The 22,807-nt window shown below is 37.4% G+C and overlaps 1 protein-coding gene across 2 annotated transcripts in view; it reads left to right on the top strand.

The window, feature by feature from the left end:
- CBLB (Cbl proto-oncogene B, E3 ubiquitin protein ligase) overlaps window positions 1–22,807 on the top strand; it is a 213,040-nt gene that overhangs the window by 95,635 nt on the left and 94,598 nt on the right. For both annotated transcript variants that reach the window (XM_011995286.1, XM_011995280.1), the window contains exon 5: window positions 20,849–21,005. In XM_011995286.1, coding sequence (XP_011850676.1) covers window positions 20,849–21,005 — 157 coding nt within the window. The remainder of the gene's footprint in view (window positions 1–20,848; window positions 21,006–22,807) is intronic.

Raw genomic sequence — 22,807 nt, 5'->3', positions numbered from 1 at the left:
TCCCGATGATTAGTGATATGTTGAGCATTTTTTCATATGTTTGTTGGCTGTTTGCATATGTCTTTTGAGAATTGTGTGCTCATGTCCTTTGCCCACTTTTTGATGGGATTGTTTTCTTCTTGCTGATTTGCTTGAGGTCCTTGTAGATTCTAGATTCTAGTCCATTGTCAGATGCATAGTTTGCAAGTATGTTCTGCCACTGTGTGAGTTGTCTGTTTACTCTCCTGATTATTTCTTTTGCTGTGCAAAAGCTTTTTAGTTTAATTAGATCTCATTTATGTATTTGTATTTTTATGCATTTGCCATGAATTCTCTGCCTAAGCTAATGTCCAGAAGAGTTTCTTTGATGTTATTTTGTAGGATTTTCATGGTTTCAGGTCTTAGATGTAAGTCTTTGATCCATCTTGAGTTGATTTTTTAATAAGGTGAGAGATGGGGATCCAGTTTCATTCTTCTACATGTGGCTTGCCAGTTTTTCCAGCACAATTTATTGAATAGGGTATCCTTTTCCAAATTTATGGTTTTGTATGCTTTGTCGAAGATCAGTTAGCTGTAAGTATTTGGCTTTACTTCTGGGTTCTCTATTCTGTTCTATTGGTCTATGTGCCTCTCATTATACCAGTACCATGCTGCTTTGGTAACTATAGCCTTGTGTTGTAATTTGAGATCAGATAGTGTGATGCCGCCAGATTTGTTCTTTGCTTAGTATTGCTTTGGTGATATGGTCTCTTTTTGGTTCCATACGAACCTTAAGATTGTTTTTTCTAGTTCTGTGAAGAATGTTGATGGTATTTTGATGGGAATTATAGTGAGTCTGTAGATTGCTTTGAGCAGTGTGGTCATTTTATTCTTCCCATCCATGAGCAGGGGATGTGTTTACATTGGTTGTATCATCTATAATTTCTGTGTTTCAGTGTTTTGTAGTTTTCCTTTGAGAGATCTTTCACCTCCTTCTTTAAATATATTCCTAAGTATTTTATTTTATTTTTTCAGCTATTGTAAAGAGGATTGAGTTCTTGGTTTCTCAGCTTGGTTATGTTGGTGTATAGAGTGCTACTGATTTGTGTACATTGATTTTGTGTCCTGAGACTTTACTGAATTCATTTATAAGATCTGGGAGCTTTTTGGATGAATCTTTAGGCTTTTCTAGGTATATGAACACATAATCAGTGAACAATGACAGTTTGACTTCTTCTTTTACAATTTGTATGCTGCTGCTTTCTTTTTTTTTTAATCAGATTGCTCTGGCTATGACTTCCGGTACTGTGTTGAGTAGAAGTGGTGAAGGTGGGGATCTTTGTCTGGTTCCAATTCTCAGGGGGAATGCTTTCAACTTTTTGCCTTTCAGTGTGATGTTAGCTATAGGTTTGCCATATATGGCTTTTATTACTTTTGGGTAAATCTCTTCTATACGTATTTTGTTGAGGGATTACAAAGGGGTGCTGTGTATTATCCAGTGCTTTTTCTGGGTCTATTGAGATGATTATATATACTTTTAAAAATTCCATTTATGTGATGTGTCACATCTATTAACTTGCATATGTTAAACTGTCCTTATATCTCTGAAACCCACTTGATTGTGATGTATTACTTTTTTGTTGTGCTGTTGGATTAGTTAGCTAGTGTTTTGTTGAGGATTTTTGCATCTATTTTCATCAGAGATACTGCTCTGTAGTTTGTTGCTGTTGTTATGTCTTTTCCTGGTTTTGATATTAGCATGATAGTGGCTTCATAGAATGATTTAGGGAGGATTTCCTCTTTCTCTGTCTTTTGGAATAGTTTCAATAGGATTAGTACCAATTCGTCGTTGAATGTCTGGTAGAATTCAGCTGTGAATCTGTCTTGTCCTGGACTTTCTTTGTTTGCATTTTTAAAATTACTGATTCAGTCTCACTGCTTGTTATTGTTAGTGGGTGGCAGTAAACCTTACCCAGCTCTCCTGCAGTTGGCAAGGCTGATCTCACTCCCACAGTGCTCTGCTAACAATGTTTGGTTTAGATCCAGGCAGCATGTACACAGAACTCAGACCTGCCCCAAGTCATAAGCTTCTCCACATAGAAAGCTGCCGTGGCTTTCAAAAACCCATGCACCTCTTTGTCTGCCTACAAGGCCAGGCACCCAGCTCCTACTCTCCTGTCTGTAGCACACTTCCCGCTTGCTGCAACTCCTCCCGTCCCATTCTGTTCAAGGGAATTTGTTCCACTCGAGATTATATTACAAAATTCAGTTGGGAGGTTCTTTCATCCTGTGTCCTTTCCCTGAGGTCATTGGCTGACTTCCAGAGGGTCCCTGTGAGATATAGTCAGGAATAGCTTCCCTGGGTTCATGCTGGAGACTGGGAATACCTACATGGCTCTTCCTGCTGCTGCTCTTGCTTTTTTATTTCCCTAAGTCTGTTCCAGCTGTTGGAGGGGTAAAGGGCTTCTCCAATGGCCTGGATTTTCAGATTCCCCAGTGGGGATGTGTACTCTGAGGCAGGCTCTCTCCCTCTCGCACTCTGAGGACTTAGAGTTTTTCACCTGTCTCATGTAGTAGGCTGTAGCCTACCAATTCTTTCACAGGGTCTGTAGATTCTTTTTTCTTAAGTTCCTGCGTTGGTTCTTTGACAATAAATTCACAGTGTGAATCTCTGCACATTATTCTGTTCTTCCAAGTGGAAGAGGAATGCTAACACTGCCTCCAGTCTGCCATCTTGAAAAAAACAAAAACCAACATTGAGAAGATTTAGACATAAATTTCCAAACAAATTATAATTCAATTAGAAACATAGATACTAACTTTTGAATCTTCTTAATGTATCCTGTCCTCTCCATATTTAAAGTTCTCTTCTTCAAATTTAAATTCATACTCTGCATTACCCCAACAACCTTCTGATCGGTCTCCCTATCTCCAATAACAACCTACCCAATTGTTCTTAGGGGACCAGTGAGCTCTCTAAAAAGCAGAGCTAATCATTCCAGTCTTTCGCTTGAAGTGTTTCCATGAATATTAATTCTAGGTTAAAGTCTAAAATCACATTAACATCACAAGCTTTAGAAACTTTTTTTTCTGGCTTCTTTTTTTCTGCTTGTGATTTTTGTATACTTAACTCATCTGCAAAGAAACAAACGACTCAATACTATTCGTATTTCCTAATGTATGTCTTATTTTTTACTCCTCATTGTCTTTGGTTTCTTATGTTGCATTCACTGCTTGGATAGGCAGTCACCCATGCCCTACCCAGTGTTGCCACTTTAGAAGCTTTACTTTAGTACCCTAATGGATATCCCTGCTCAGGTACCTGAGCTCACATCTGTCATAACAGATTACAGTGAACTGCTGACATGCCCCCATTTCTCAATTGAGAGGTTTCCAATAGACTAGAAAGTTTCTTTGGAGGCAGAGACGGCATCTTATTTATTTTTGTGTTTTTGAGCCTGACACATTTCCTGGAATGTTTAGGCAATAATATTTTTGTTTTGTTTTGTTTTGCTTTGTTTTGTTTTGTTTTTGAGGCAGAGTCTCGCTCTTCTTGCCCAGGCTGGAGTGCAATAGCGCCATCTTGGCTCACAGGAACCTCCACCTCCCAGGTTCAAGCAATTCTCCCGCCTCAGCCTCCCGAGTAGCTGGGATTACAGGCATGTGCCACCACGCCCAGCAAATTTTTTTTGTATTTTTAGTAGAGGCGGGGTTTCTTCATGTTGGCCAGGTTGGTCTCGAACTCCCAACCTGAGGTGATCCGCCTGCCTCAGTCTCCCAAATTTCTAGGATTATAGGCATGAGCCACCGTGCCCAGCATCAATAATAATTGTTAACAGACTACGTGAATAACTGCATGGATGAACAATGTCTATCCTCTACTTTCAATCTGCAATGCCTTCATTATATACAAATTGATCTCTTTTTAAATAATCAGTTCCTACATTTCTATTCCTTAGATGCCTCTCTTCCCTCTTCCTTTTCTTCTGTCCCAGAATTTTGACACCTTTCTTTTAAGTTCAGTTCAGAAGTCCACTTTTCTGAGTTTTTCTCATTCATTTACACCCTTCCATGTGATCTATGTTAATTACTGTATACTCTGATTGCTGTTGTATTTTAGACACATTTATATTTTAAAGTATGTTTACTATGTAGGTCTTTCTTGCTTGATTGCAGGAGTCTTCAATGACTTTCTATGCAAAAGTTGGTGAAAACAGACACGTTTATTAGAGTTGTTCTATGTCAGATTTTGTATTCAGTGCTTTCACATATGCTAGCCTCATTTTCAATGTAATCTTTAAGCTACTCTCTAAATGGTTGTTGAATGAGTCTTTTATGTACTGTATACATTATAGACATTCAGTAGTTGTTAGTTGAATGTATGAATATAAGATGCAACTTTTCTGCCATTTAAGTTCTCTCTTCCTTTACTTATGTCTGTTCTTCAGTTAAATTGGCTTATTTGGCTCTTTCCTGACACATCAGCAATGATAGGTTTCTATGTCTTTGCTCATATTGCTCCTTCTACTTGAAGATTTTTATAATCCCTGGCATAAAAAATTCTTACTAATCCCTCAAAGATAATCTTGCTCATGATTTTTCCCATTAGTGTTATTACTAGATCTCTTCTTAAACTTCTCTAATCTCTGACTTATCTTCTGCATTTACTATTTTTATGGTTTTATTAAAATTATTTGTCTAGTTGTCATACTTCCCCCTAGACTATATGCTCCATGAAATCAAGCTTATTTATTCATCTTTGTATTTCTAAAGTAGCTCAGCACAATGTTTGATATATAGGCTTTCAGGAACCATTGCACATTTAATTCAGATGAGTTGAGAAGTAGAGGAATGTGCATGAGCATGTGTTTGTGTGAGGTGGAGCCTACTTGCTTGATTGACTGGGAGACAGCATACTTAGGGTTAGGCATGCACACTCTGGAGCTAGATCATCTGTCCCTGGACAGGTTCTGACTGCAACATTTACTCACTATGTGCCTTTGGGGAATCTAGTTGGTTTTTCTATGCATCTTTTTCCTCATTTATAAAATGTGAATGATACTAAAAATAGCTACCGTCTGTGTTTGTTACGAAGACTTAAAGTAGCTAAACCTTACCTCTAAGGCACATAAAACTGTGTCTGGCATATAATAAACATTCTATTTTGTGGAATAATTAACCAATTTAAACCTTTAATAGTGCTCCAGATACTACCAGCATATTAATTAATTAATTCTCTAAATAATATAATTTACATTTGACTTTGTATGATGGCGGTTTCATACTCCCTAGCAATCTAAAAGCAAAAAAAAAGAAAAATTAAAAAAATTATTTTATATGTATCCCAAGATAAAAATAGAATTGAAGATAAATTGTCTTGGTTACCATGGGGGGGGGAGGCGGGGAATGATCTATTCATAGCTCGATTTATTGCCTCTACGATTGATTTCCTGCAAAAGCGATAAGGACCTTCTTTGGTTTCCTGTATGTTCCTTTCACTTTTACTAAGAAACAAAGGAAAATACTTTCTTTACCTTTTCAGCGAGTGAGATATATATTCTTCTAGCATATTAACTAGATCAGTTTTCCCTCTAGGTAAGGAAAACACAACTTAATTATATTAAAATAAAAGAGGGTGTATACAGGAGAAATTAAGAGTTTTTACAATGAAAACTTCTAGCAGAAAGAGAAAGAAAAAAGAACTAAAGTAGGATTCAAAGAATCACTAGTTAATATTTCTACTAGTTAGCTACCTCCCTTTGTTGCCTGTTAAAAAAAAATTCAGGTATCTTTATGTCAATAAGGAAAATAAAAACTTACATATTTATTGGAGGCCTATTTTGTTCAAATCATTGTAACAAGATACAAAACAACTAAGATGCCAATTATAATTTTCTACCTATAAGCAATATTCAATTTGGGGAAGACAGGATATAAAAAGAAGATAAATACTTAAAATCAGCTCTGTACAATTAGAAAATCACATAAAGAATGTCACAAATAATAAATTAATTTACTAGTACACGCATACCTCAGAGATATTGTGGGTTTAGTTTGAGACCACTGCAATAAAGTGTACATCACAATGAAGTGCATATTGCAATAAAGCAAGTCACATAGATTATTTTTGGCCTCCTAGTGAATATAGAAGTTGTATTTATACTATACTGCAGTCTGTTAGGTGTGCAGTAGCATTATGTCTAAAAAAATGTATATACCTTAACTAAAAAATATTGCTAAAAAATGCTAACAAGCAGCTGAGCCTTCAGTGAGGTGTAATCTTTTACCTGCTGGAGAGTTGTGCCTCGATGTTCATGGCTATTGACTGATCAGCGTGGTGGCTGCTGAAAGTTAAGGTGACTGTGGCAATTTCTTACAATTAAGCAGCAGTGAAGTTTACTACATCAATTGATTCTTCCTTTCATGAAATATTTATCTATAACATGCAATGCTGTTTGATAATATTTTAGTCACAATAGAGTTTCGTTCAAAATTGGAGTCAGTCCTCTCAAACTCTGCCACTGCTTTATCAACCAAGTATATGCAATTTTCTAAATCCTTTATTGTAATATCAGCGATGTTCACAGCATCTTCACCTGGAGTAAATTACATTTAACAAAGCACTTGTTTTGCTTTTCTATAAGAAGCAACTTTTTGTCTGTTCAAATTTTATGATTTGCATCAATTTAGCCACATATTTAGGCTCTACTTCTAATTCTAGTTCTCTAGCAAATTCTACATCTACAGTTACTTCTTACACTGAAGTCTTGAAATCCTCAAAGTCATCCATGAGATTTGGAATTCACTGTTTCCAAATTCCTGTTAATGTTGATATTTTGACCTCCCTTGAATCATAAATGTTCTTAATGACATTAAAAAGGTGAATCCTTTCCATGAGGTTTTCAGTTTTCTTTGTCCAGATCTATCACAATATATGACAGCTATAGCCGTAGGAAATGTATTTCTTAAATAGTAAGACTTGAAAGTCAAAATGGCTGCTTGATTCATGGGCTGCAGAATGAGTACTGTGTTAGAAGACATGATCTCCATCAAATCTTTTGGATGATTAGGGGCATTGCCAATGAACAGTGCTATTTTGAAAGGAATTGTTTCCTCTACACAGCATATCTCAACAGTAGGCTTAAAATATTCAGTAATCCAGGTTTTTGTTCCATTTGTAGTGCACAGAAAGAGTAGATTTACCATAATTCTTAAAGGACCTAGGATTTTTAGATTGGTAAATGAAACTGTCCTTTGAAGCTTTTTTTTTTTTTTTTTTTTTTTTTTAAATAACAGAAATTTATTTCTCATAGTTCTGAAGGCTAGGAAGTCCAAGATCAAGGTGCTGACAAAGTGTCTGGTAAGGACCCACTTCCTAATTTATGGATGACCAAACATCTTTTTGCAATATCCGCACATGGTAGAAAGGGTGAGCAACTATCAGAGGCTTTTGTTTTTTTCTTTTTCAACCTTTATTTTGGAGGTTATTTAGGGGGTACATAGGCAAGTTATTGCATTTTGCATGATGCTGAGGTTTGGGGTATGATTGAACCCATCACGTAGCTTTGAAGCTAGGTATTGACTTCTCTCTAGCTCTAGCATTTTCTAGACAGCATTTTCTTTCTTCTTAAGGCTGTTTCATCTACATTAATTATCTGTTGTTTTGTATAGCCACATTCATCAATGGTCTTAGCTAGATCTTCTGTATAACTTGTTGTAGCTTCTACATCAGCACTTGGTGCTTCACCTTGCACTTTTATGTTAGAGAGAGCTTCTTTTCTTAAACTCAATAAACTAATTTCTGCTAGTTTCAAACTTTACTTCTGAAGCTTCCTTAATTCTCTTACCCTTCATATAATTGAAGAGAGTTGGGGCCTTGTTTTGGATTAGGCTTTGGCCTAACAGAATGTTGTGGCTAGTTTGATCTAACCAAACCACCAAAACTGTCTCCATATCAGCAGTAAGGTTATTTTGCTTTCTTATCATTCATGTGTTCACTGAAGTAGCATTTTTAATTTCCTTCATGAACTTCTTTCCTTTCACAACTTGGCTGTTTGGTCCAAGAGGCCTCACTTTTGTCCTATGTCAGCTTTAGACATGCCTTTCTCACTAAAATTAATCATGTTCATAATTAGATGTAAACTGAGAGACTTGTGACTATTCCTTTCACTTGAGCACTTGAGGCTATTTTAGGGTTATTATTCGGCCTAATTTCAGTGTTGTTGTGTCTTAGGGAATAGAGAGTCCCCAGGAGAGGGAGAGAGAAAAGAGAACAGTGTTGGTAGAGCAGTGAGAATATACACCATTAAGTTTGTTGTCTTACATGGGCATGGTTCATAGGGCCCAAAAACTGTTGGTTTCACTCAAAAAATATTGTTTCGAAACTGAAAAACCGGGAATGATGGCAACAATAGGTATGAATTGGGATATGGCAGCAATTGGCTAGACCTGGGTGCCAGCTGTTTTTTTTTTACATGATCTCTCTTCCAATTCATCACAGTCCTTTCCTGGGCCTCTTTACTCATTTATATTATCTACCTGGTCCCCAGATAGTTGACTTTTTAATATCTGAAAGCTATTTGGAACCACTGGACTAATAGTGTGTGCTCCTGGATTTATAGAGGTCCTGGTCTTAATCCTCTAAACATCTGTTCTCTTCTCTGCTGGATGTGTCTACTTGGGTCAATAAAGGGAGAGGCGGTCTCCTTCTAGAGCAAGGGTCTTAAAGCCTCGTAAAATAGAGGTAGTATTTCTCCCTGGGTCAAAGGACAGGCATTATCCATTGTAAAATGTTTGGGTTCCTCAAGTTCTAGATTCTACTCCAGAATCAAACCCACAGTTTATGCAGATGTCACCTGGCCCTCTTTGCATTCTTTTAGGAGAATTTGTGTTTAGGGAACAAGTGCAAGGAAATGCTGGTACTCTAGCCACTGCACTTGCTGGGGGTTACAAAGTCCTTTGACTCTGACCCAGTCCTTTGACAGAAACCCAGTGTCTTCTGCCACTATACATGAAACTGATAGGCCAACTTGTTAGCTTGCAAGAAGAGTAGAATCTCAGATTCTTTGATTTTTTAGAATCATGTTCTGCTGGTAGAGAAAGTGTGACTTAATAGCAAAGTAAATAAAACTTACTTATATTAGTCTTTTCTCATGCTGCTGATAAAGACATACCTGAGACTGAGTAATTTATAAAGAAAAAGAAGTTTAATGCACTCACAGTTTCACGTGACTGGGGAAGCCTCACAATCGTGGTGGAAGGCGAAAGGCACTTCTTACGTGGCAGCAGACGAGAGAAAATGAGAGCCAATGTGAGATTTATTCACTACCACAAAAATAGTTTGTGGGAAACCACTCCCATGATTCAAATACTTCCCACTAGGTCCTTCCCACAACATGTGGGAATTATGGGAACTACAATTCAAGATGAAATTTGGGTGGGGACACAGCCAAACAATATCATTCTGCTGCTGGCTCCTCCCATATCTCACGTCCTCACATTCCAAAACACAATCATGCCTTTGCAACAGTCCTCCAAAGTCTTAACTCATTCCAGCATTAACTCAAAAGTCCACATTCCAAAGTCTCATATGAGACAACAGGAGTCCCTTGCACTTATGAGTAAAATTTAAAGCAAGCAAGTTTTTGATTTTATGAGTAAAATCAAAAGCAAGTTAGTTACTTCCTAGGTACAATAGGGATACAGGCATTGGGAAATACAGCCATTCTGAATGGGAGAAATTATCCAAAACAAAGGTTCTACAGGCCCCACACAAGTCCGAAATCCAGAGAGCTGGTCAAATCTTAAAGTTCCAAAATGATTTCCTTTGACTTCATGTCTCACATCCAGGGCACACTGATGCCAAGAGGTGGGTTCTCGTGGTCTTGGGCAGCTCCACTCCTGTGGCTTCGCAGGGATACAGTCTCCCTCCTGGTTGATTTCATGGGCTGATGTTGAGTGTCTGTGGCTTTTCCAGGGGCACGGTGCAAGCTGTCGGTAGATCTACTATTCTGGGGTCTGAAGGACAGTGGCCCTCTTCTTACAGCTCCACTAGTCAGTGCCCCAGTGGGGACTCTGTGTGGGGTCTTTGGCCCCACATTTCCCTGCCACACTGCCCTAGCAGAAGTAGGTCTCTGCCCTTACAACAGATGTCTACCTCTACAAGGGCCATGCCCCTGCAACAAACTTCTATCTGGATATCCAAGCATTTCCATACATCTTCTGAAATCTAGGCAGAGATTCCTAAACCTCAACTTCTTGACTTCTGTGCACCTGCAGACTCAAACACCATGTGAAAGCTGCCAGGACTTGAGGCTTGCACCCTCTGAAATAAAAGCTTGAGTTCAACGTTGGCCCCTTATAGCCGTGGCTGGGATGCAGGGCACTAAGTTCTGAGACTGCACAAAGCAGCAGAGCCTTGGGTCCAGCCAATGAAACCATTTTTTCTTCCTAGGCCTCCAGGCCTATGATGAGAGAGGCTGCCATGAAGACCTCTGACATGCCCTGGAGACATTTTCCTCATTGTCTTGGTGATTAACACGGCTCCTCCTGACTTACGCAAATTTCTGCAGCTAGCTTGAGGTTCTCCTCAGAGAATGTGTTTTTCTTTTTTATCACATTATCAGCCTGCAAACTTTCTGAACTTTTATGCTCCACTTCTTCTTTAAACATAAGTTCCAATTCCATATCATATATTTGTGAATGAATAAAACTTAATGCTTCTAACAGTACCCAAGTCACCTCTTGAATGCTTTGCTGCTCAGAAGTTTCTTCTGCCAGATGCCCTAAATTATCTCTCTCAAGTTAAAAGTTACACAATTTCTAGGGTGGGGCAAAATGCTGCCAGTCTCTTTGGTAAAACATAGCAAGAGTCACCTTTACTCCAGTTCCCAAGAAGTTCCCCATCTCCATCTCAGTCCATCTCAACCTGCACTTCATTGTCCATATCACTGTCAGCATTCTCGTCAAACCATTCAACAAGTGTCTAGGAAGTTCCAAACTTTCCCACATCTTCCTCTCTTCTTCTGAGCCCTCCAAACTGTTCCAACCTCTCCGTTATCCAGTTCCAAAGTTGGATCCACAGTTTTGGGTATCTTTACAGCAGCACCCCACTCTACTGGCACCAATTTACTGTATTAGTACATTTTCACGTTGCTGAAAAAGACATACTGAAAACTGGGTAGTTTATAAAGAAAAAGAGGTTTAATGGGCTCACAGTTCCATGTGGCTGGGGAGACCTCACAATCATGGCAGAAGACAAAAGGCACGTCTTACATGGCAGCAGAGAAGAGAAAATATGAGAGCCAAGCAAAAAGGGAAACGCCTATAAAACCCTCAGATCTCATGTGACTTATTTACTACCATGAGAATAGTATGTGGGAAACTGCCCATTAATCAATTATCTCCCACCCGGTCCCTCCCACAACATGTGGGAATTATGGGAGCTATAGTTCAAGATGAGATTTGGATGGGGAGACAGCCAAACCACATCATTATTAAAGTCAGTGTGTAGGGGGTAGGTGCAGTGGCTCATGCCTGTAATCCCAGTATTTTTGGAGGCCAAGGCAGGTGGATCACTTGAGTCCAAAAGTTCGAGACCAGCCTGGCAACGTGGCACAACTCTGTCTCTACAAAAAATACAAAAATTAGCTAGGTGTGGTGGCGCACGCTTTCATCCCAGCTGCTTAGGAGGCCGAGGCACGAGAATCGCTTGAGCCTGGGAGGTCGAGGTTGCAGTGAGTCAAGACCACGCTACTGCACTCCAGCCAGGGTGACAGAATGAGACCCTGCCACAAAACAAAATGAAATGAGAAACAAAAACAACAATAGTAAAGTCAATATGTGGGTATTTGCATTTCAGTAATAGGCTGCTCATGATTGATCTTTCTGTTCTTCCTTATTTTAAATGTTGGTTATTAATAGGAAATGCTATAGTTGTTTTTCTTGCGTAGATTTGTTTTTGTTAGTCTTTAATAACAAAGGAGTTATTTAAAATTTCAGTAGTTTTATTAAAATGACTTTTTGATGGATTTAATTATGCACAGCAGTATATGCACAGTTTTTTCTTTCGGAGTTTTAGAAATGTTATCAGAAGCTCTTTATTTTTTGCCTCAGTTTATCTTATACATCTAGGAGACTTCACCCATTGGTTGTTAATTTAATTGGCTCATGTTGAGAGACTTACAAGGAACTTGGTTTTATTATTGACTTTTTTTTTTGTTTGTAATTCTGAGCTCTTATTGCTAAAGGAAAGATCATTCTAAAGCCTTACTTAAACCTCTCTTTGGCAGCACTTTCTGGAGTATGTAATTTTTAAATTTTATTTAATCTGACTTCAGCATATCAAAGGTATGTTGCATAACCTGTGAGCTGCTGTATCTCATAAATTTATCCTGTATTAGTGAACTTTCAGAGAATATATGCTGAAGAACAGTTAAAGAAAAGAACAAGTATTAATTGTTTTAAAACCAGAATCTTTCTATTTTTTACAGTCAGTGACTTCTAAGTGGAAAAGTTTTAAATGGAATTTTTACACATTATTATGGATCATACTTTCAGCTCCTCTTCCTGTTCCTTTCCACTAATGAACTTTATTTTCAAAGCCGGAAAAGAAATAGAATTATGTAAAAATAATTTTATGACTACAGCAAATTTATTGTTTATTATGTTCAAAGGTTAGCATGTGAGACCAGAAGCTAGAAAGCGTCAAATCTATCATGTGGATGAAATAATTGAGAAGATTAGAAATAATACTAAAGACGCTATTTCCTGTGTTCCTGCAATCTTATAAAAATATGATTCTAGATTTAGGCTTCAGAATGTGAATATGTGAAAAATACTTGTCCACTATACAGAGAAGTAATGATGGCCGCAGCTGCCCGTGTGAAGCGGCTGCTGTGAAGATGCTGCAATAGGGGAGGCATGGCCAGGACTGTGTGCTCCATGGAGTGGGCGGGATGTGGGAACAGGCAGGAGCCCCACCCTCTTCCGTGTTAATGAGGTTGGAGCCCCGTGCTTCCAGGAGCAGCTGCAGCTGTGGACCTGGGCATCCCTGCACTCTTTGGGGACCGGGAAGTCCCCCTACCCCAGCAGGCTTGGAAGTGCCTGCTCCTGTTGTCTGGCCTCACCCTGCTCCCAGTGCCTGCTCCGGGATGGAGCAAAGCTGTGGCCAAGCATGGGCACTGTTGTGACCTGGCTGGGTGTGCACACACTCAGGATGGCGCTGACATGCCAGCCCCCTGCCAACTCACCCCTTTCCAAACTTTGGGACCAAGGAGCACTGGAGGGAGGCCAAGGGGGTAGAGTTGAGGGCAGCTCCATGTGGGCCTGCAGGCAACCCTCCACAGAAACACCCAGGGCACCTGTAGATGACATGATTGGTGGCAGCAGGAGGCAGACAGGCTCATGGGTGGAAAGGCGCAGGTCCCCACTGAAGCCCCACCTTCAAGACAGGGACAGCCTACAGCCTCAGGGCTGGGCTGTCAGTTCCTAGTGGAGTTCACAGTGGGAGTGAAAACTTGCGGTGCTTTTTCTGGGCCTTCCTGTGGACCAGTCAGCACACACATCCTCCCTTCTGAGCCCATAAAAACCTCCAGACCCAGCCAGACTCACACAGACATCAGACTATCAGCTGCAGGAAGAAGCTACCCAGTTTGAGTCTCTTTGACTCCTTGGGATGATCTGCCTGCAGAAAGGGAGCTGCCCACTCTGGGTCTCTTGAGTGCTGTTTTGCTGCTCAGTAAAGCTCCATTCTGCCTTCCCACCCTCCAGTTGTTTGTATACCTCATTCTTCCTGGACACGGGACAAGAACTCAGGGACTGCCAAATGGCAGGACTGAAAAAACAGTAACACAAACAGGGCTGAAATGTACCCACCCTCTACTCCCTCCATTCCCCACATTGTGGGCAATGAGAAGGAGAGAAGAGCTGTGGCTCTTGGGGGAACCCACACCTACAGGCTCCCTGAGCTAGGGCTGTGACACCCTATTTGGGGCTCTGTAGTTTCTGGAGTCTCCAAGCTTTTGGGTGCCACTGTGTTCCCCTCCTCCAGACACAGGTACGCACAGCGGAAGCCACTTGCTGTACATTAGATCCTGCCACTGGCTTGCCCAGAGTCAGTGCCTGTGCTGGTGCCCAGAGCTGCCCGCCCTGCTACAGCAGCCAATGTGCGTGGCTGTGCGCAGTGGCCGATTCCACGCTCACTTGCTCATGCACCACTTGTTGCTCCACATCTGACTCGCCCTTGGCAGGTGTGGGATCTGTGCTGGTAGTGCAAGATGAGTGTAGCCTGCCAGGTCGAGTTGGTGGAATGAGCCCAGCAGGCCTGAGGAAAACTCGGGTAATGGTGCCACCGATCACAGAGGTTTCTGGCTGGAAAAGTGACACACAAACAATAAGTGACAGTAGTGCTTATCTACACTATAGACGAAGTGTTATGAGTTTTTTGACAAATAAAAATTATCCAGCGTAAATACCCAGCATCTATGTCTTTATCAGTGTCAGGTATTTTCATGTATGAGGAATAGTGGTTCAATCTAATTATGAATATCCTTGGTAACTATGGTTACCATCCTATCAAAGATGACTTGCTGTATGGTGACTGTGTAACCAGAGTGTTTTGATACGCTGTTTCTGTAGATTGCTGGAAAACAATTGCTTTTCCCTTGTTGATAGAACAGCAAGAGTAATAATGGCCTGATAAGAATCTATCTTCATATTCTTAAAAAGTGGAGTCATGAAAAAAGAAGGTTGGATTTAAGGAATAACTATATACAAAATGTCAGCGGACTTAGGAATCACAGTGCTAATATTTTGTGTCCATAATGTAATCAAAACATGTCAAATATGTTAAAAATATCCTATTATCTTCTGAACAAAGCTTGCCCTCGATTTAAACATACTGACATTGAACATATCTTAGTTGATCAAGGTGAATTTTCTGACAAAATTTACATAAAATTAGAAATAGAGTTGGGCTAATATATATAGAACATATTTTCTTTTTGTTTAAAATGAGGATGATAGTATATATTCCTGAGCTACAAGATCCTGAGCTACGGATCTTAAACACCTGCCACCACTAATACCACAGCAACAGAACAAACCAACAATAAACAAACATGTCGATTTCCTTGTTTGTATTAAGGTAGTTACTTTTTGTTTTTCAGTCTTGGATTTTTAGTGTAATATTTTTTAAAAATTAAATATATAATTGAAGTTTAATGTACATGGGGAAAAGTACACAAATCATACATGTAGAGTGAGAAATTTTTTGAAGTAAACATACCCATGTATATGCTACCCAGATAAAGTAGTAATACCTTACTACCTCCATCTTGGAGGACGCCCTTTCTCAGCCCGTCAGAAAGTCTCACACAGTCACCACCTAGTAGTTCTGATACATGGCACCATAAAATTATACATAGTTGAAATCATACTAATTATACTGTTTTGGAAAAAAACTGGCTTCTTCCTCTTTTTATGTTTATGGAATTCAACTCTCTACTTGCATGCAGCAGTACTTTATTCATTCTCCTTGCTTCATTGTATAGCTGTACCACAATTAACCTATTCATTTGATTATTTATTTATAAATTACCCAGCCTCAGGTATTTCTTTATAGCACTGCTAAAACAACCTAACACAGAAACTGGATATATAACATCAAGTATAATTTATAAATAAAAGAGATTTATTGGGCTCACCATTATGCAGGCTGTACAGGCATGGTGCTAGCATCTGCTTGGCTTCCAGGCAGGCCTCAGAGGGCTTTTGCTCATGGCAGAAGGTGGAGCAGAGCCTGCATGTCACATGTGGTGAGAGCAGGAGGAAGAGAGCGCAAGGGAGGTGTCATGCACTTTTAAACAGCCAGATCTTGTAAGAACTCACTGTCGTGAGGACAGCACCAAGGCGATGGTGCTATACCATTCATGAGAAACATGCCCCCATGATCCAATCACCTCCCACTGTGCTCTACCTCCAAAATTGAGGATTACAGTTCAACATGAGGTTTAGGGGGAACAAATATCCAAACTATATCATCCAGTGTTTATATATGGGTACATGTTTCTAAAATTTTAGTTTTGTTCCATCTGTTTGTCTATGCTTGTACCAATGCCACATTGTCTTAATTAATGTAAAGAGTATATACTTGTTAATGTTCTTAGTGAAGATTACCTTTTTTGTTCTTGACTCTTGCATTTCCCATGTAGTTCAGAACCAGTTTATTAGTATCTACTACAAAAAATACCTCCTGGGATTGTTTATTTCAGTTATATTAAAATTTTAGGCCAATTTGGGAAGAACTCTTTGTAATATGAATCTACCATTAAAGTGTTATATACCTTTATTTATGTTTTTTATATCTCTGTGTATGTGTGTATATTGATATTTTTGCTTTACTCATCTATTGTTAGCTTTATTTCTATTTATTTGGGACTTTTAGATAGCATTATAAAAATCAAATGTTTAAAGTTTCATTTTCTAGTTTTATGTAGCCAATATAAGAAAGATAACTGATATTTTATATCAATTTTGTATTCAGCAACCATGTTCAATTTTCTTATTTCCTATAGTTTAATCTGTAAAATTTTTGTATTTTCTACACATAAAGCTATGTCATAAGCAGATACTGCTTTGTGTTTTTCATTGATTCTTCTACAATTATATATATTTAAAAGTTTTAGTACATCTTCTATTCTTTTAGTACACCAGAGCATATTAGACATATAAAAAGTTAAAAACCATGTACAAATTCAGAAAATGTATTTTTAAAATCACTTATAATCCCTTCCACCACAATCCAGTTATTAAATTTGTGGTATCTCCAGACATTATAGTTTAACATTGGATCATAAAGGACAAAATTTTAAAAATACTGTTTCCATTTAGTAATATCCCAATAACACTTTTTCATGACAATAAATATTTTTCTGCACAAAATTGTTACTAGTGAATATATTTATTATCAAATATTTTGTCATATATACAACACTGCATTTCAAAGATTTGTGGATGGGCCTTTGGCTGCTGTATATTTTTTGGACATAATTTCCTTAGGTGAAATCCCTAGAAGTTGATGTTCTTAGTTATAATGTATAGGCTTTTGAAATTTGTTTCCAAATTGCCTTCTAGAAGTGCTGCGTAAATTCTCATTCACACCAGTAGTATACAAAATTCCTGTTTGCAAACACCCTAGCTTCTGTTGATATTCACCCTGTATTGTATGAAATGTTTTTTGTTTTTCCTATCAGTTGAAACTAAAACCCTTAACCTTTTATGAACTAGTGGTTTCATGAAAATGTTTTACCTTTTTTAAAAAAAAAATCATCCTCCTCACACTTTCTATTTTCCATTCCTCTTACCTTTTTCTTAAAATTGCAGGATTTTCAAATTAGAATATCTAATACACTTCTCCACATTTACACAGGAGAAAACCAGCCTGGAAGATTAAGTGATCTGGCCACTACTGACCAGCTGACACCTTTCCAGATTTATTTCCCTGCATCTGATTAATCCCATTTTCTTTGAAAGGATACTGTGTTTCAAGACTTTAGAGAAGATTACTATTTTTTTTTTTTTGGTAGACAGGCTAGAACTCATTATCTAATAACAGGATTATAACATAGTCTTATTTGTCATATTCTTATGTCTCATGACATTATATGAACAGAACTATCACTTCAACAAAAAGTCATCAATAGATTGCTATATAATAGATAAATGGTAGTAAGCCATCAATAAATAGCAGTTCTTATTCTTATTTGAAATAAAAAGATCCTGAAATTATATTATTACTCATATAATTATATGTGTATTCTATTCTTTGTAGATTGACAGTTATTTATACTTTTCCACTGTATTTTAAAAGCAATTCAGCCTGCAACTTAAGTGGTTTATAATTGTAAGGGTCAACTAGGACATATTGAAAGATTTTTGGATTAGTGAAAAGTTGGAGTTTAGTTGGCCCTTTCATATCTCTCTCTCTCACTCTCTCTCTCTTCCCTTTACTTCTTCCCAGGTCTCTGCCAGCACCCTAAAATTTCTACATTTGTAAAACAATTTGCCATTAATATTTTCTCTCATTAATATTTTCTCTCATTAATATTTTCTCTCATATTAGAGATAATTGCTTCATCTCTAAAGGAAGAGGTAGTAGAAACCGCTGTCTTTTTGCAGAAGTTTAAATAGAAGTGTGAAAATTCATGCTCTCTGGGTTCCCTTCCTCCCATACACCTCAAAAAAGAATGGTAGCCACTTAGTCTTAAGAAAGTTTAGAGCCTTAGTGTAACAGTTGAGAATAATCTAATTTTTGTTTGTTTTTAAAGACTTTGTTGTCATACTCTATATCTATTCTTCATTCTTGAAATCCCCTTCCCCCTACCTCTGTTCCCCACCCCCACCTCCTACACAATAATGGGTGTTTTGCTGAGGTGATCAAAGGAGGGGTATCTGTTGTGCAAACATTCACATATGAAAAGTTAACAAAATAATGCCCTGGCTTCCTAATCCCTGTTACTACCACTAATTAAGATTCCAGTGAATGCCTCTTTGGGTTCGAGGTTTATCACGAGTAATCTGACAAAGTTTCATTTACACAAGTACTGTGGAAATGTAACTTGTCCTTTTGTAAATTATTATTATGAAGGGGTACATAAGACCAAAATTTTCTTAAGTTCATACATCTCGTATAACTGGCTCTGGGAAATCACTAGGTGCTCAAAAGAATTATGAATTGAATTCACTGTACATACTAGATTAGAATCATTTTTATAGTAACAGATGTGGAAGGTGTCTATTTGGCCTTTTTTAAAAAAACTTTTTATATGTTATACACAAAATAAATATTTACAGTTTGACCACTTTATGTTGTATACTTTATATATGAAACAAAATGCTTTAACTTCTTCATACAAAAAATAAAATTTATACTGTTCTGAAGTCACGGGTTCTCTGATCATATTTTTTTACTCTCTGAATATCATGATCCATGTCCCTTTTGTGTTCTGAGTATTTGAAACTTTAATTTGGAAAAGAAAAATGTACTTCTTAGACATTGGTTTCATGGTAATTATAATGAAGCTGGACATAATCGCATATTTATACTTCATTGTAAATCAACAGCTCCCTAATATTCTTAAAAGTGTTCCTTGTGTTTTTAAAACAGCAGCATTTTGTTAACCTTAATCAGAGCCTGACGTGTGTTTCTTCTAAATGGCATCTGATGTGGTATCTCTCCTCAGTTCTCTGTGGTTTCCTGTTTTTTTCATACATAGAGAAAAACTTTTTGAGGTATGAAGCCTCATATTTTTCTTTTAATGGTACCTCAAACCTAAACTCTCTTATAAATTATACAGCATATAATCTGTATCACCATTAATTTATGCCACTTCCCACAGACTGTTTCTCTGGAATCCCTCCAGCCCTTGCTGTGTATCCGTCACCCAGCTTGCATGTCCTTATATACCCAACTCTAGATTCTTTAGCATTACAGGTTTTACTTCTATCCCTAAAGTGTGTTCTTCAAAGACAAAGATGTTATCTTTATTTCTATAATTGTATTTCCCCAACAGTGCCTTGTTTTAGCAATGAGTAGATATAGTAGGCTCTCTAAGTGTTGTCTCTAGAGCAGCAGCAGCTGCTGCAGGGAACATTTTATAGCTGTCAATGTTCAGGCCCCACCCCAGTGCTACTGAAACATAGTATCTTGGGTTGAGGATCAGGCTATGTTAACAAGCCTCAGATAATTTGGATGCATGCTGAAGTTTGACAACCACTGCTGCAGAAAATTACTGAATATCAAGTTGTACCTTTATGGTGATATCTCATTGAGTGGATTGATACAGAATGGGGCCAGGCACAATTTAGTTTATTCTGCCTGATTCTTGTATTTCAGAGATACTGGTAAAGAAAACCTAAGATTTAAATATTTGCTATCTTACAAGAGGATGCTATCTTATAAGAGGGACGGCTTTTATGCTATTCTGTTGTAAAAATTGTAGTTTAAATTTTAAAAACTGAATGATTTCTTTCTTCTGCCAAGTTAGAAATAGGCATTATTCTGAAGCAGGAAGGTTAACTAAGAAATGCATCCTGGGTGTCACTAATTTTCATGGTGGGAAAGAGGGTAGGTCAGTTGGAAACTGGTCAGATGGGGAGAGGTTGAGAGATGTTTCCCTAGTTACCATTCTGCTCTTCTAAGTTTTTTGAATCATGTAACTGTATAACATGTTAAAATTTTACTGAATGATATTTAGTCAAAATAAAGTAATAAATAAATGTTGAATAAAATCCCATGATATAACCATTGTGGTTGGTTTAAAAAATTAAGTTTTTCTTTTGTATTAATATGAAAAGTTAGATAACATATGCTTTTCATCTCTGCAGAAAACATCAAGGTTGTGGCAGAAATGTCTTGATGGCTTTCCATCTTAGTCTTCTTGAATTGGCTAATACATATTACTCATTTGTGCAATGAATAAAGGATATATATTATATGGATCCATCATCTTACGACTGTTTTTAGAAAATGAGAATTAAATCTTGATTCATTATTAAATAACCTTGTATACACACATGAAGAGGTCATGACACATAAGACTTTGACCTAATACCTTTTTTTAGATGTGTTTCTATAGCTATCTTGATATCCTAGGACTGTTTGAGAGAAAATTAATTTAAATTTTTGTCTTATTCTTAGCAAATGCAAAATAATTGAGTTAAACAGAACCCACTACACTTGTTCTGAAATATGAACAGTATTCTCAAATATTTGTCTGGTAGTACAAATACAATTATATTAATTTTATTATTGAATTTTGCTGCTTCAAAGGGAGGTATTTCTTAAATGACACTTGATTCAATTATTTCCCTTTTTTTCCACCTTGCACAGAACTATCGTACCATGGAAAGTATTCAGACAGTGCCTTCATGAGGTCCACCAGATTAGCTCTGGCCTGGAAGCAATGGCTCTAAAATCAACAATTGATTTAACTTGCAATGATTACATTTCAGTTTTTGAATTTGATATTTTTACCAGGCTGTTTCAGGTAAGTTTATACTTGCTTAGTCTATCCATTCCCTTCCTCTCTCCCTTTCTTTTCTCTCTTTTTCTCTCTCTCACACACATATAAACAAACATATGGAAAATAGTGTCATTACTATTAGTCTGTAATTTTATTGGTATGTTTGGTCATTGCTAAAAGTTTAGAGTGAGCCATTTGGCTTAAGTTTGGGGTATCGGATGCTGTGAGCCTGGTGGCTGCTTGTCAGCTTTGAGAGGATCCATCCAAAAGAGCTTTGTTTTAAACTCTCTACTTAGTTTCTCACTTTATTTTGTTGATCTTTTAGCACAATGATGGATAGAATGCAACAACTGCAGGTGGGCATTTTCCAGCTAGATCTAAAATCTTTCCCTTTGCCTTCTGCGTTTATTAGGTTAAAAGGGAAATAGTAAACTTAGAAATGCCAGACTGTTCTGTATAGAACAGAACTTGTGTCCTGTACTTATTTTATAAATTGCTTTGCACATTCAACCATGTGTAATGAACATTTTTCAGTGTCAATAAATATTCTTCCTAAGTTCCTATGTCATATTCATTCAAAATAGTATGTCAGTATTAACAAAGCTCTCTTTTGAAAAATTTAGATTTTTACCTGCATTTTCTCTAATGTAAACAACTTTAAGATGAACATTTTTATTATGCTTATTGTTTTTCCTTTTAAATTATCCTCCATAATTGTTTTCACATAGCAAATTAGAAGAATGTAGCATTATATGGGTGCTATCATTTTCTTCTTTTGCATGCCTTAATGGAATTACCTTAAACATGAAGACTTGAAATTTGTGTTTTGAGTTTGCCTCTGCCACTAAAATGTATATCATCTATCGGATTCAGTTCAAGTAGTCACAAAATAAAAATTTTCTGCTTAACATTTTTATGATTTAGTAACATAAATTATATAGTAAATGAGGTAAGTTGATCAGACTGGGCTTACTTATATTCTGATACAATTTTTTATCATTTTAATCTGAAGCAAAATTTATTCTCTTTGACACATGCTTTCAACAAATGTCAGAGTATAATACTGGTTTCATGTTTTTCATGCTACATGAACTTTACTTCTCTGATCTTTAATTCTGCTTGGCACTAGCTAGCGAGGATTGGATGACTAGTTTATGTAACAAAAACCACATTGCACAGGATTAGCTTTTAATTTATGAAGGAGCCATTAATCGAAGAGAGATTAACTCCTGTCAACAATACACATAGGATGTGAAACCATGTCTCTACTAAAAATGCAAAAAATTAGCTGGATGTGGTGGTGGTGGGCGCCTGTAGCCCCAGCTACTTGAGAGGCTGAAGCAGGAGAATGGCGTGAACCCAGGAGGTGGAGCTTGCAGTGAGCCGAGATCACACCACTGCGTTCCAGCCTGGGCGACAGAGCGAGACTTCGTCTCAAAAAAAAAAAAAAAATACAGGATATATTTCATTGTATTACAATTTCAGAATCATAATTCTACCTTGTATATAGGTTAAGCAATTAGATAAATCACTGATGAAGTGTGCTTTTGATTATTTTAAATTTTTGAATTCATGATTATTCCCTTGGTGTATATATTATAGTTTGACAGTTTACGTTTTTCAAAGATTTTAAGATCTGTTTTAGAAAAAAAAGTTATCTGATATTGGTCATTTTATAATGGAACCTCTCCTTTCTTTAAAGGTTTCTGATAATTTTACAGAATATCTTATTTATTTAACATGATACAAAGAGATTCTAAATAGTAGGAGCTTTGCTTCTTCACCTTGTCAAGGAAGAGAGTAAAAGTAATCTTCCTACATTAAAC

Source organism: Mandrillus leucophaeus, unplaced genomic scaffold (genome assembly GCF_000951045.1).
Source record: "Mandrillus leucophaeus isolate KB7577 unplaced genomic scaffold, Mleu.le_1.0 Scaffold113, whole genome shotgun sequence".
Taxonomy (NCBI): Eukaryota; Metazoa; Chordata; class Mammalia; order Primates; family Cercopithecidae; genus Mandrillus; species Mandrillus leucophaeus.
Note: the sequence above shows the minus strand (reverse complement) of the source record. Positions and strands in the feature narration are given on the sequence as shown.